Consider the following 16,644-nt stretch of genomic DNA (forward strand, 5'->3'; position numbering starts at 1 on the left):
TCGTAAAGTATGTCCTGAATAAGGTTTTAAGGGATCGGAAAGATCCACCTGGTTTAATAGCCATGTTAGAAAAGCACTACTTAAACAAAGAGCACTTCATCACAGATTCAGGAGAAAGAAAAGCTAGCTGACAAACAAAAGCTGAATGAAACAAAAATGAGTGTAAGGAGAGCAGTGAGAGAAGCATTCAATGATTTTGAAAGTAGGATGTTGTCAACTGACTTGAGAAAAATCCTAAGAGATTTTGGTCATACATAAAATCAGTAAGTGGGTCAAAATCATTTATTCATTCTCTCAGCGTCCACACCAGCATCAAAATGGAAGAAAACAGAGAGGAGGCCAAAATACTGAATTCGGTTGTCCGAAGTTGTTTCACCGCGGAAAATTGTAACGCTGCCCCTCCTTTCAGTTGTCGTGTGAACATCGAAATGGCAGACATTGAGATAACCAATTGCAGAATTGAAAAGCAGCTACAATTGCTTAGTAGTGGAAAGGCTTCAGGACCAGATGAGATACCTATAAGATTCTATAAAGATTATGCAAAAGAACTTGCTCCCCTTCTAGCAGGAATTTGTCATAGATCACTTGATCAACAAAAGGTACCAAATGACTGAAAAAAGTGCAGGTCATTCCCATTTTTAAGAAAGGCTGTAAGACCAATCCACACAATTATAGACCTATATCGTTCACATCAATCTGTTGTAGAATTATGGAACATGTTTTATGCTCAAGAATTATGACTTTCTTGGGAAATGAACGTCTCCTCTGTCAAAATCAACATGGATTCTGCAAACAGAGATCCTGTGAAACTCAGCTTGCTCTGTTTCTCAGTGAGATCCACAGTGCATAGACAACTGCCCTCAGGTTGATGCCATGTTCCTTGGTTTCAGTAAGGCATTTGACACCGTCCCGCATTGCTGTTTAATCAAAAAAATATTAGCTTATGGAGTATCGGAGCAGACCTGTGATTGGATTCAAGACTTCCTTGTAGATAGAACTCAACACATTTCTCTTAACAGAACTAAATTGACAAAGGCAAAGGTAACATCCAGAGTACCACAGGGAAGTGTGATAGGACCATTGCTGTTTACGATATATGTAAATGATCTAATAGAAAGCGTCGGATGCTCTTTAAGGCTATTCGCAGATGACACAATTGTTTATACCAAAATAGCAATGCCAGAAGATAGTAAGAATTTGCAATACATCCTGCAGAGAATTGATGAATGGTGCAGCCTCTGGCAGTTGGCCCTGAATGTAAATAAATGTAACATATTGTGGATACATAGGAAAAGAAATCTGCTTCTGTATAACCACATTATTGATGACAAACAGCGGGAGACAGTGTCTGCTGTAAAATATCTAGGCATAACTATCCAGAGTGATCTTAAGTGGAATGACCATACAAAACAGATAGTGGGAAAAGCAGATACCAGACTCAGGTTCATCGGAAGAATCTTATGGAAATGTAACTCATCCACGAAAGAAGTGGCTTATAAGGCGCTTATTTGCCCAATTCTTGAGTATTGTTCATCTATCTGGGATCCCTATCAGGTAGGGCTGATAGAGGACACAGAGAAATCCAACAAAGAGCAGCATGTTTCGTCACGGGATCATTTAGCTGGCGAGGGAGCATTATGGAGATGCTAAATAAACTCCACTGGCAGATGTTACAGATGGGACATTAGAGGCAATACAGAGGGTTACTGACAATCATTCTTCCCACACACTATTCGTGAGTGGAACAGGGTTGGAGGGATAAGATAGTGGTACCAAAAGTACTCTCCGCCACACAACATTAGGTGGTTTGCGGAGTATGATGGAGATGTAGATGTAAATTGATTGAAGCCATCTGTCCAGACACTCTGTGAACATATTGTCAGTGAATCAGAGGAAGACTCAGAAAAGGCTGAAATACTAAATTCTTTTTCAAAACCTGCTTCACAGAGGAAGATCACACTGTAGTACCTTTTTTAAATCATCACACAAATGACAAAAAGGCTGATATCAAAATAAATGACCATGGTATAGGAAAGCGACTGAAATTGGCCAGCAGAGGAGAGACCACTGGACCTGATGGGATGCCATTACCATTCAACATAGAGAATGCAAAAGAACTTTCCCCTCTTCTTAGCTGCAGTGTACCATAGGTCTCTGGAGGACTGAAGTGTTTCTGATTATTGGAAAACAGTAAAGGTTATTGCCTTTTCCAAACAGGGTCATTAGACATGTCCACAAAACGATAGGCCCATATCTCTGATGTTGGTCAGTTTTAGAATTTGGAAAATGTTTTATACTCGCACATTATGCAGGATGGGCAGGGATGGATCATTAAGTGGAGATTCAGGATAGTTGCTTGATAGGACACAATGAGTAAAAACCTGGTAGAAACCCCAGTGGGTCTTTATTCACTATAAAGGTGTACAGACGGTGCACCCAGAGCAGTCACCATTCATTTGGAGGAGGCCACTCCAGTGGAGAGGAACATGTTAGCAGATTGGAAGGCAGAAACGAAGAGAGTGAAATGTCTCACCCACACCTGAGACCCCACATGATTCATCCCTGTAGCTCTGTTGGTCCAAGAATGCAACTGACGCTCTACCAAGGCATCAGTCTGTCAGCAATCCACACCATATGAATCACGATTAGCATCATGTGCTGGGACTGTGGACAGCAAGCAATTCAGAGTACAGAAGCTGAATTTAAAAAATTACAATTTTACAATAATTCATTGTTTTCTCTCCAAATGGGTGTCTCCTGCCCAATATTATGACATTTCTGGAGATCAAATATGTCCTGCATAGGAATCAACATGGGTTCCAAAAACAACAATTGTGTGAAACCAGCTTGCTCCGTTTATCTACGAGACCCAGAAGGCAGTAGATTCCTTGTTGCTTGACTTTCATAGGGTATTCAGTTGCCACCTAATGAACAAAATATGAGCGTACGAAATATCAGATCAGCTTTGTGATTGGACTGAAGAGTTTCTTGTAAACAGAACTCAGTGTGTCATTCTCAATGGAGAGGAGTCATCAGATGTAAAAGTGACTTTAGGCATACCCCAAGGGAGTTTTATAAGTTCATTACATTCACAATACTTGTAAGTGACATAGTAGACAACATTAGAAGCTCCCTAAGGCTTTTTGCAGGTTATGTTGTTGTATAAAAACAGTTGCAATACTAGAAAATTGTAGCAAAATGCAGGAAGACCTGCAGAGGATTGATGATTGGTGCATGGATTGGTGGTTGACGCTCAACACAAGCAAATGTAATGTGTTGTGCATGATTAGGCAGAAAGATCATTATTGTATGAATACATGATTGTGGAACAATCACATGAAACAATCACATCCATAAACTGCTTGGTGTATGCATATGGAGTAATTTAAAATGGAACGACCACATAAAACTAATGACAGTCCAGGCAGATGCCAGACTGAGATTCATTGGAAGAATCTTCAGGAAGTACAGAACATCTACAAAGGGGGTAACTTACGAGACCCTCATTCAACCAATACTTCAATATTTCTCATCAGTCTGGGATCCATACCAGATAGGATTGATAGACGAAATGGAGAAAATGTAAAGAAGAAGAGAAAATTTTGTTATAGGTTCATTTGGCACGTGTGAAAGTGTGAAAGAGATGCTCAGCCAATTCCAGTGGCAGACGCTGTAAGAGAGGCTTTCCTCATCATGGTGTGGTATACTGTTAAATTTCTGAGAGTGTACTTTCATAGAAGAGTCAATGTTTATATTGCTTCTTCCTACGTATATGTTGTGAAAAGACCATGAGGGTGAAATTAGATTAAATTAAATTAGATTAAATTTCTGAGAGTGTACTTTCATAGAAGAGTCAATGATTATATTTCTTCTTCCTATGTATATGTTGTGAAAAGACCATGAGGGTGAAATTAGAGAGATTAGAGTCGACACAGAGACTTACCAGCAATTGCTCTTCCTGTGAACCATTTGCGAATGGAACAGGGAAGGGTGGAAGTAACAATGGTTCATAGATTGTCCTCTGTTAAACATTGCAAGGTGGGTTGGAGAGTATAAATGTAGATGTAGATGATCTGTGTAACATGACAGTACTATCTAATTAATTAAAAGAAAAAACCCATTTGCATCATCTATGTACATTGTCTTTGCATGGCTGTGTATGCTTTAGCATAACATCTTTGCAACAGTGTTTCCATAGTCCCATGCCCAGAGTGAACATGGTATGGCCATACTATGTATTCTGAGTGCAATGGTACATGAACTATATGTAATTTTGAAAACTGAGATTTGCACCCACACTAATGGTGCTAGCAATATGAATTTTATGACAACTGCACCATGAGCATTCTGAAAGACAATGGCAGTGGTTGCTATTTAAATATATATACAGATCCAGAGACTTATATGGCATAATGGACAATCAATTAATGGTTTATAAAGTAAGTTTTATTAATGACTTATTATTATGTATCACTTTTAACTAATTCCTTGTACAATGAAGTGTGGTACTTGGGTTTAATAAGATGCTTGCTAACGATGTAAGATCGCAATTGTACAGTCATAGATGAGTAAAGAAAGAAATGACAGCTGTAGGCAACATTATTTCATACAAACAATAATTTTTATTCTGATGTAACTTGAGAATCCCCAAGGGGCAAAAAATAACTAATTGCTAATAATGAAATAAAGTATTTATTTCAAAATAAAGGAACAATCTGCACAGAAGTGAATTCTTTTAAAAATTTTAATGAAACTAAAGTTATTTTATTTCAGGGAAAGGAAATTATAAGATTAAAAATATGCTGAGGTGACACCTGTGCCAGACAAATATCAGACTTTAGTTGTGTCAACTGCAATATAACATATAAATACAACAGAGACATCAAGAGAAAGTTAGCCAGGTGCTCACAGAGGTGTGCCAAAATCAGAACAACACTGTTGGAAAACTGTCTTGTGGAGACCCATTGAAATCATACAAGTGAACTAGATAAAGAAGGAGTAGCACCATATCTACAGGAGAAATGTGAAAATTTTCACTATAGGCAGGAGTATGTAGAATAACCATAACTGAAGTTTAGAAGAATAATTTACGAAGCACTTGCTAGATATGTACAATGAGAGGCAAAACGATTCCCCGGCATGAATAATTTAGAGTCGAAGTTCAGAAGTGCCTTGTTCACAACTGTGCTGATCTGCAAACTTCAGCTTCCTGCTTACATCATCAAGTAAAAGCAATATGATATTCCGGATACAGTATATGTTGAGATTCATTGCAGTTTAACTCATCATATAATTTCATATGAAAATCATTATTTGGGCATGTAGAAACAGTTGAAGTGTAAGAACCTCCACATCAGTAGAAATACTACAAGGATGAGTGTCTCACATCTGTTTCAATGGCTAGTGGATAGGCTGCCAGTTTATGAATGTAAAGGATGAGCATTTGAATCTAACTGGAGTCAATTGTCTTTCTTTATTTTTTATTTAGACATGTGCAGGTAATACTTTAAACCTCAATTCGCTACAAATTGTGCAATTGTTGGCTTTTCTGGGTTACACATTCTTTCAAAAGATTTCTTTTTATAATAGTCTAATTTTTAAACAAACAGACAAATGGTCGTAGGAAAGGTATTGAAAATGGATGTAAGAAGTTTTAGCATATTGCAGCCCCGTCAGTATCTGTGATAGACTAATATTTTGAGGAATCAGCCTCAGTTGCACAAATTTTCTGGTCTTTACCAGGTTTTGGCTAAATTAATCTAGCCTTCTTCAGAAGCATAAAATTACTATAACATGCCAGAGTAAGGCACAGTCAACATTAAAATTAAAACCCATGGTACCATGTCAAATAAAACTACTTACCTGAAGTCCAGCCCCAGCATCTCTTCACCACATGGTCAGTTGGCAGCGGCAACTAATGTTGGCATTGACAGTTGCACACGGAATTCTGGTACCATGGTACCAAGGTACTATTGGTTTTAATTTTAATCTTGACTGTGCCTTATTCTGGCATGTTATAGTAATTTTATGCTTCTGAAGAAGGCTAGATTAATGTAGCCAAAACCTGGTAAAGACCAGAAAATTTGTGCAACTGAGGCTGATTCCTCAAAATATTAGAAAATGGATGTATTTATTTGCAATTACTTTGACTGCCACCTGGTGTCTATACAGTTTTCAGCTAAGAGAAACATATCATCTGATTGGCTTGCATCATAGGTCTGCTTCAAAATGACCGATGTGAATGTTCACGAACAAAGTATTTCTCTCTTTGAAAACAATGTTAGTGCATCTGAGGCAGGCTGTCATTATGCTTCCTCAGCAGGGAGATAGATTAGACGATTTAGAGATAGTGGTGAGGTAGTGAGACATCCAATACATGGAAGACCATGAGTCACCACACAGGGACAAGATGAAGAATTGGTCAGGCTGGCCTAGAATGCTCCTTGGTCACTCATCCAGGAACTAAGGAGAGCTTCACATTTCCTGGACCCAGGCAAACTTTTTTCCTCTCATTGTATCTAATAGTATTATTGATGTTGTATATAAGGTTATAGATAGAGAGATGCTGAAAGAAATACCTTTGGCTGTCAATGGGACAATGTGTGTTGCTAAAGAAAATGTATTTGCCTGTCAAAAGGATAATGTGTGAACCTTTGAATGACTATAGCGGAATCGTATTGAAAGACCTTGCGTGAAAAAATTACAGTCATAAGTAAAACCACATTAGCGTCCAAACACTCATGGATTGCACAGAAACTGATATTCATGGCAGCTAAGCAAAAATAGAAATGCTGGAATACTGCACCAGTTTAATTCTTGAACAACTGTCCAATAAAAAATGATTTTCATACAGCAGACGAGGTTTCCTAATTTCCACGATACATATTCACAGCTGTTATTGACTTCACTATATAGTCTCTTGCACAACTGCAAAGGTGAGTGATATGGGTATTAGTGTCAGTGGCAGTTAGAAACAGCAGAAACTGCTAAAATTAAACAAAGCTCCAGGGCACAAAGGAATCCCTGTCAGATCTATATACAGAATTTGCATCTTCTTTTAACAACAAAATAACAGATACCTCAAACAAAAAGATTTGCCCAGCAGTTGGAAGAGAGCACTGGTTGCACCTGTCTACAAGAAGAGTGGTTGAAGTGATCCACAGAACTATCATCCAATATCTTTGACTACCATCTGCCATAGAATCTTAGAATGTATTCCAAGCTGAAATGTAAAGGCTGAACCATCTTCTTTGTGCGGAGAATGAGTGTGTACCTAAACAAGCTGTCAAGTACTGACCAATATGGAAAAGATGTTCAGAAATACCGAGAAAGAAGTGGACTGATGGACTAAAATATATCCATAGATCTAACCCATGATGGTGCCGGCAGTGGCAGCAGCGACAAGAACAATGGCAATGACGATGGCGGCTGCTGCTTCTGCTGCTGCTGCTACTACTGCTAATGCTACTGCTACTCCTCCTCCTCCTCCTCCTCCTACTACTACTACTACTACTAAAACTATATGTTAACTTGTTTAATTATTTTAACATGTCCTTAGAATGTAAGAGAGTATTTTTGTAGGTCCTGTATGTCCCCAAGTATGACCCAGAGGGAGAACTAGCTCTCACGTTTTTAATAAGCAGCGGTCTCATTTTTGAAATATTTTAGTCTGGTTAATTAACTATTAAGTTTGGCAATGTGTTGACCAGTTAAATTAATTGCCACTTTTGTCTCAAGGCTTTCTTTTGTGTACAGTGATACTAAAAAAAAAAAAAAAATCGAATTTTGGCATGCAGACTTTCCAGGTAATAGCAACTTCTGCAGCACCTTCTGGCCATGAAATCTTGCAACTGTCTTTCAGCTATATTAGACTGTTCAACCAGACACTTTTGTCTTATTAAGCTTACCTGTGTGGTTCGTGTTAGTTGTCATGCTCATACTACAGTTTGTGCCCCTTATGTTGGGTCCAGTACGGCTGCTTAATTTGTCCATGTAAGGGTTCTCAAGCTTTAATCTTGAGTGTGTCTTGAGAGACTGCTGTCTCATCATGGTGTGAGACTGTTTCCTAAGTTAAATTACTAGAGTAATTAGTGTAGCCAAAGTCACAATGTGCAGGCATCACCAGTGGACATTGTAACCTGCTGAAGACCAGTTTTTCAGCTAAAATCTGCTGGCTGCAATCTGCCTAACCATGGAAGTTCTGGTCCCTGGTCCCTTTTCTGGTGGCAGTATACTTGGGTCTGACTTAATTTTGTTGTCGTCTTTGACATTCCAAATATTGTCAAGAGAATTACATTGAAAGAGTCATTATTTAATGATTTTACACCTCTCAGTAATATATGTATACACCTTAGCATTAGCACAGGATCTGTGTTTCACTTATTACACGTGGCTTATATTGCATCTTAATCTTACAGGTGCAAGAGCCATCAAATGCTACGTCTTCAGATGTCAGTCAGTCTCGTGATTGCAACGAGATTTCAACAGCAGCTATTTTATTAGCTGATATATTGCCAGCTCTTTTTGTCAAACTGATTGCACCATTTCTTCCATTCTATGTTCAGTAAGTATATTGTGTTATTGCTTTCCAAGATACTTAAAAGTTAACTTTTGCAGTCTCTGAATTCTTGTCATAATACCAGAATTTAATGGAGTTAATCAGAATTCAGCAGACTGACACCTCATGGAATACGTTTGATGTTTATTGAGCAGTGGTCGGATTAAGTACATGTAAGTTAGCAGACAGACAGTAACATTACTGGGACAAAAAATTACTGGAGTGAGGTAAATTTCCAAATGAGACAAGTGTTCTTGAAACTTGTCACATTGTAATAAATGTCCAAGTAGTTATGGAAAATGTAGCTACAAAATATATTCATAAACAGTGTGGCTGTAGAGCCAAATAGTATTAAATAAAGTAAGTAATCTATGCTACTCCCTTTCTCTCATTCCTTTTTTACTCTGATTTGTTTGCAAGTCCTCTTCATCTTACTGTAGCCCTAATTGAATCACTCTTTTTGTATGATATTTTATTCAGTTGATTTTATTTTTCATTCACACTATTCATTCTTTTCTTACACAGTTTCAGTACTGTTCAATGCCAAATGTGACTTTCTGAACAGACAGTCTGCAGAGAATGTCTAAGCAGTATGTTGGGATAATATCTTCTTTCATGGATTCCATCCATGCAGGTTTTGGACCTTTATGACTAATTGTGACATGTGTTTTCCATCAAATTGCAAAAGGAAACTTTTATCCTCACATGAAGTGTGCGGTGAAATAAACCTTTCCCACTGATTAAAACTGTGTGATAGTAGTGCTTGAATATGGATTGTTGCCTTCAGTGAACAGTTCTCAAATGAAGGAGTGTGTGCCATGGAAATCAGAGATGTGGCACACAATTTTAATCTATGAGGAAAATTCATTTTTTGAAATTTTTGTCCTGAAAAGAGCTTAGATCTCTATTAAACCCTTTCTTTTAGGCACCAAAGAATCCTTAGCCTTGGACCTAAGCACTCAAGAGAGGACACAGTGATATGTTGTAGTTTACTGTCTTTTGCTGTGGTTTTCAAATAGCTATGTCTCAAGATGATGAAACTGTACATGTGTGTTCCAGAGGGTACATAGTATACCCCATTCATTAGGACCTTATCCTATTCCATTTCCAGATAGTGTACCGGAAGATAAACAGCATATTCACTTTTATGTGAACCCAAATACATTAGCTTCAGTGCGACATATATAGTCCAAAACTTATCATTCATGTCAACTTTTATTTCTTTTTATATGTGTAAAAGTACTGCATATCAAACAGAAATTTACATATTCATTTTCTCTCACGAACAACTGTTTCCAAGTTGTTATACTGAAACTGTAGTGACACATTGGTCTCCTGGGCCATTGAAATTACCTTCCAGCTGTTTAGATCACATGAGGTCAATGTGTAACCATATGATTTATTTCATCTGAGTGCATTTGCCATTAGCTCTGCATGGAGTACATTAGTTGCAGATTGCTTATGGATTTAGAAAATTGAATGGAGAGATACTCTGTTTCCTTGAGATGGGTAGTAAAATGGTATCAGCAAGTAGCAATAGGTATAGTGGGTAGTCAGCTGTAGCAAATGTTGTACATATTTGTGATTAACTTGGAAACAGAAACACATCTCTTACCCAATTAAAATGACACATTGTTTAACAGCAAACATGTTTCAGTATCAGTGACCTTGATATTCCTACATATATATAGCAGGGAATAGCCCACTGCCTGGAAGATGTAAGTGGATAGGGAAGATAGAGGTGCTGTAAGTGCATTAAGTTATTAGCCTTGAACCTGGGAGGTTATATAACATGAACAAAACTTCACACTTTTAAGTTTAAACGTCCAGCCTATAAGAAATAATGTTATTCATGTCGATTCTACAGTGTGCAATTAGAAAGATGACACAGTTCAAAATATTTTTTCTGAATAACTTCATTTAATATTTTTTGTTTCTAATTCTTATGTTAAATCTCATTTGGAACAGTTATCACAAGTTAAGCACTTTATAATCAGTCAATATAGTCTTTCAAATTTGGGGGCGGGGGAGATAATAGGCATGTGTGAGATAGGGAGTTGAGGCAGATGGAAGACAGGGACAAAAAAAGGTTGAGGCTAAGGATGTTATGGGAATGAAGGGTATGTTACAGGGAGAGAACCCAGCTGTAAACCTATGTTAGTGGGAATTATCCAGATGGCATGGGCTTTGAAATTTGTTGCAAGCCTGATAAATTGCAATGAGGCACAGACCATGTGATGTCACATTGGACCCACAATTTTTCAGACTAAGTACAATTCCATGGCATACGAACATTGTAAACAAATTGACAGGGCTGTAAATATCAAATGTCGTATCATGAGGCCCAGTATGTGGAAAGTATATATGAATTCAGTATAGATTCACACAAGTTACTCACTGTCTTCCCCCCACCCTGCCCCCTCCCCACCAAACACACACACACACACACACACACACCACTTAACTTGTATGAAAAAGTGTGGTGCTTGTAAAATCTTAAAGCAATCCTATTCATTTGAATAAAGCCTTTCTTTCTTCATGTGTGACTAGAATATGTTGAGCATATATGTAACATTCTCTGTCAAGCTAACAGACCTATGACAAATTGTGCAACTTTTACATGAGGTTTTGTTGTTATTTTCTGTTACAAGACAGCTGGGGATTTTCTCTGCCTGGGGACTGGGTGTTTGTGTTGTCCTCCTCATCATCATCATCATCATAATCACCACCACCACCACCACTTATGACAGTGGCTAGATTGGATTGTGTAAAAATTGGGACTTTGTACAGGCACTAATGACTGCGCAGTTGAGTGCCCCACAAACCAAATATCATCATCATCATCATCATCATCATGATCTGTTACAAGAATCTGAGAGAAACAGCAAGAAGTGGTTGGACAGTAATTTTGTAAGTGGCTTCCTTGCAGGTGAATTATTGTTACAAAGCAGTTTTCAGCAAATCTCAGGTTGACAGCTATTTCATATTTCTTTATATAGCTATTTCATCTTGAATCATGAAATAATTGGTTATCATAACTGTTTATCATAACTGTCTCAGATGACTTATTGATGATGAAGTAGTCAAATACTACAAGCCCCTAGAAACTATTTTTATGTGCAGTAAATTACATTTACTTATATTGAGAGTCACCAGCCAGTTTTTGCACTCATTCTGAATCTCTTTCTGAATTTAGCAAGAAATTTACACCAATACCACCTTTCTGAGTAAATAAAATTATAGAGACTTTGACAAAAATTACTCAGCTTGATATGGATCTACACAACATTATCTGTATTTCATTTTAGCCTGAAACATCATTGATTTATTGTCTAATGGTTCAAATAAAATTAGATGTTTGGAGATTGTCCTCTTCATGGTTGTGAAAGCCATCAGTGCCATACTTACAGTAGTACTTCAGTGTTTTGCCACACCTGAGCTGAAATTGCATCACTCCCATGCAAATAAATTATCTATCGTTTCATCATTACATCACATTTTGTGGCTTGTTTTTAGATTTTTGACTAAAATCAGTTCTCTTTCACTCATGTTCCCTCCTGCCCAACAAACATTATGGCCATGCATTACACTGCTTGTGAACAACCACCACTCAGTAAATCAGCTCCATTAGAGTCTCACCAGTGTTGATCCTCGAATTGCTAGTTTGCTTTCCTGACAGGGCACTGGATATTTGTCCTGCTATTGGGCAATTTCTATTAAGACTATATCCACAGTGATAAAATACATGTGAAAAGAGTAAAATACCTTTAATTTTTATTGAAGTAGAGATCATGATACTACCAGTTGCCTACAGAAATGCCAGCCATTGTGGCCGAGCGGTTCTAGGCACTTCAGTCTGGAACTGCGCGACCGCTACGGTCACAGGTTCGAATCCTGCCTCAGCCATGGATCTGTGTGTGATGTCCTTAGGTTAGCTAGATTTAAGTAGTTTTAAGTTCTAGGGGACTGATGACCTCAGATGTTAAGTCCCATAGTGCTCAGAGCCATTTGAACCTACAGAAATTTGTTTTTTGCATTGAGGTGCTGAAATGTCCAGTTTAATGTGCTCCACACCCATTTTATATGATTACTATTTATGTTCAGCAAAATGCAATAATATTACCACATCTTTGAAAAAAGGAATATTTCAGAAATTGTTTCTTTTACTGAACATAGTCACCTCACATTTATGGTACTGGAGAGGTCTTAAAATCTCATGAAGAGTGTGAAAGCTCAAGTAGGTTCCATACTTAGGAAACTAGTGTTGGGGGCAGATCACAGTCGTGCATTGCCATTCTAGTCATGGTTCTATTGGAGGTGGTTTGCTGTTGTACTCCTCTGATTTATTAAGGCTTGGTATGTGTTTGTGTTGTTTGGATGACAGTGATGAGTACTTGTACAGTGTAGTGTTGTTTGTGGGCTTATGGATGAAGGAAGGGAGAGGACGAAACTGGTGCTAGCACATAGCCTAGGTAGACTGCCAAGATTAGTACTCCCATTTGACAGTTGGATCACCATCCACAGCGTTGCGTGCCATCACTCAGTGAGCTATTGTTGAGAGATGTGGAACTAAACTCAGGGTATTGGTGCTAAGTTTGTTTCACCATTTCTACTCCTCTTGCCAGTCAAATGCTAGCAATGAAAATTTCTTCCACCACTAGGATTCAAACTGGGCATTAGCAGCTGCAGCTACAGAGGGGGAGGGGGGGGGGGGGCAAAGAGAGAGAGAGAGAGAGAGAGAGAGAGAGAGAGAGAGTGAGAGAGTGAGAGAGTGTACAGAGGCTATATACAGTAGATGTACACTTGTCACGGTAACATGAAATAACTGGAAATTGCTCTTCTGGGTGAAAGAAATACAACACACATTAATCACAGGGAGAGAATGAAATTAGTGATACACAAAGTTAATGGTGATATGAGCGATTAATGCAAGTATCAGACTGGTATTATCAAATCAAGAAAAGAGTCTTGCTGCTAGGCAGCAGTTGCAGAACGGGTGTAGGATAACAGACTTCTGAAACCTAGTGCCAAGCTTAGCCGTGACAGAGAACATAGGGGCCTTGTGCAGAGATTTTGATGGAGAGGATCAGATACGTATAGTAGGAGGAGCAAGGAACTGTCTAGCTACCATTTGAGAGTATAGTATTAAATGTGACTTGGAGGAAGTAAGAGCAGCACCAGCACACACCCGTGTGGGGTTTGTGGACGTTTAACAGCACTGTGACCTGCACTGGACAACATGGCTGTTAGTCTTTCAAATAACTTCCGGGAATTCAGCCAGGAAACACTTTCAGCGACCGCCGATATTTTGGCGGGAGAACACCCCACCATTTTCAAGGCAAACTGCAACAGACAGGTGGCGTACATGCAAATTTAATACCTCAGTTCTCCGACAGAAGCAGGAAAGATAAGACACACACACACACACACACACACACACACACACACACACACTGAACACTAGTGCCACCAAAGATGACCAAAGTCAGAGCTATCGATAGTGAGACTATGAATTCGCAGGTGAGGCAGCATTGACTCTGTTCCTCTGTTTTTTGACAAGGGAGAGAGCCGGATTCCAAACAGAGTTTAAACAGAAACCTCCATCCCTGTTAACGAGGTTGCTCGCTAATTTAATCTCAACTGCCTCCCTAATGACACTGTCCCAATAGCTGGACGTGCATGCCAATATTTCGGTGTTATTATATAACATGGGGTGACCAGTATCCAAGCAATGTTCAGCAATAGCAGATCTATTTGGCTGCTGTAATCGTGTGTGCCATTTATGCTCAGTACATCTGTCCTCCACCGTCCTGATGGTTTGACCAATATATGCCATGCCGCAGCTACAAGGAATACGATATACACCCGCCTTACGCAGTCCAAGATCATCCTTAACGGAACTCAAAAGTGCTCTAATTTTAGATGGAGGTCGGAAAACACATTTCACATCGTATTTCCGTAAAATACGACCGATCTTATTGGACGTGTTTCCTACGTAAGGCAAAAAGGCAGTAGACTTAGGTGTTGACTCAGAATTATCATCAATCACCCGATGTACAGTTGGTCGATAGCACAACACACATTCAATCTGTCTATCACTATAACCATTTTGACGAAATGTAACTTCAAGATGGGATAGCTCAGCTGGCAAAGTCTCAGCGTCAGAAACGACATGTGCCCTGTGTACCAGGGTACGAAGTACCCCTTCACGCTGAGCCGAATGGTGACAACTATTAGCTTGTAAGTACAAGTCAGCGTGAGTACGTTTCCTGTAGACTGCATGTCCCAATGATCCATCATCCTTCCTCCAAACCAACACGTCGAGAAAGGGAAGGCAACCATCCTCTTCCACCTCCATCATTAAACGAATGTTCGGGTGGATCGAGTTTAGATGTTCTAGAAAGACATTCAAATTCTCCCTACCGTGAGGCCAAACAACGAAGATATCATCAACGTATCTAAAGAAACAGGTGGGTTTTAAAGGCGCCGACTCCAATGCACGTTCCTCGAAGTCTTCCATAAATAAATTTGCGATCACTGCTGCGGCATGGCATATATTGGTCAAACCATCAGGACCGTGGAGGACAGATGTACTGAGCATAAACGGCACACACGATTACAGCAGCCAAATAGATCTGCTATTGCCGAACATTGCTTGGATACTGGTCACCCCATGTTATATAATAACACCGAGATATTGGCATGCACGTCCAGCTATTGGGACAGTGTCATTAGGGAGGCAGTTGAGATTAAATTAGCGAGCAACCTCGTTAACAGGGATGGAGGTTTCTGTTTAAACTCTGTTTGGAATCCGGCTCTCTCCCTTGTCAAAAAACAGAGGAACAGAGTCAATGCTGCCTCACCTGCGAATTCATAGTCTCACTATCGATAGCTCTGACTTTGGTCATCTTTGGTGGCACTAGTGTTCAGTGTGTGTGTGTGTGTGTGTGTGTGTGTGTGTGTGTGTGTGTGTGTGTGTGTGTGTGTGTGTTATCTTTCCTGCTTCTGTCGGAGAACTGAGGTATTAAATTTGCATGTACGCCGCCTGTCCGTTGCAGTTTGCCTTGAAAATGGCGGGGTGTTCTCCCGCCGGAATATCGGCGGTCGCTGAAAGTGTTACCTGGCTGAATTCCCGGAAGTTATTTGAAAGTTGTATACGCCAGGAGAAACTCAGGTCTTACACAGCTTAAACATAGAGCTGAGTTGATTGCTTTTGACTGAAAGAAAGTGTCATATCTGTGCCATGTCTGTTGCTGCAATTGGAAGATAAGGATACATAAATCATGGTCTCCACTTGGATATGTGGGGGAAGCACGGATTAGCTGAGTATCATGCAGAAAGTGTAGGGGATGGGGCACAGGCAAAATGCCTGTGATTACTGGAGTCAGAGAGAGATGTTTTTTAAGCTAGAGTCAGCTTACAGGCAGAATATTGAAAGAAATTAGTGCAGAACAGAATCATAATATGTTTAATAGTTTCCAGAAAAATAAAATTAATTTGTTTAAGTAGAACATTTGGCAGTTGAAAAACAAGATACATGAGCTTCTTATTTGTCTAGAAGATGTGAAAAATTCCGAAGTGATAAATGGTCCATGCCTCCCGGAACACTATGTAACCACAGGGATGATGAAGCTAAATATCAGGGATTATAGACTAGCATAATTTTCTTGTAGAGTTAACATGGGAAAAGGAAGAGTTACAACTTAAGTAAATTTGACCATAAAGTCAAAAGTATTGAAACAAATAGTTTTTGTGTAGATCAGGACCAAAAAGCATGTGCTTGTGAGTTGTAGCTGCAAAATACTTATCTGGTAATTGCCACAGTCTACAGATCCTGTCTAGGAAACTTTCAGCTATTTATCTAGATGCATTATTGAGCTACCTGTCAGACAAGAAGAAACAGTTAGTAGTTTGTGGAGATTTCAAGGTAGATTTCTTAAAAGATACCGACAGGGAAAAAAAAAGAACTGTAATCATTATTAGTGTGTTACAGTCTAGTTTCAGTAGATAATTTTCCAACTTGTGTGTGCAGCGAGATAGTAAGACATGGATTGATAACATTTTTATAGACTGCTCAAGTTGAAACA

At 39.0% G+C, this 16,644-nt stretch overlaps 1 protein-coding gene across 9 annotated transcripts in view; it reads left to right on the forward strand.

Annotated features, from left to right (window-relative positions):
- The window catches only part of LOC126469810 (battenin), a 249,762-nt gene that overhangs the window by 187,696 nt on the left and 45,422 nt on the right, over window positions 1-16,644 (forward strand). For all 9 annotated transcript variants that reach the window (XM_050097076.1, XM_050097084.1, XM_050097081.1 and 6 more), the window contains one exon: window positions 8,418-8,563. In XM_050097076.1, coding sequence (XP_049953033.1) covers window positions 8,418-8,563 — 146 coding nt within the window. The remainder of the gene's footprint in view (window positions 1-8,417; window positions 8,564-16,644) is intronic.

This window comes from Schistocerca serialis, chromosome 3 (genome assembly GCF_023864345.2).
Source record: "Schistocerca serialis cubense isolate TAMUIC-IGC-003099 chromosome 3, iqSchSeri2.2, whole genome shotgun sequence".
Classification (NCBI taxonomy): domain Eukaryota; kingdom Metazoa; phylum Arthropoda; class Insecta; order Orthoptera; family Acrididae; genus Schistocerca; species Schistocerca serialis.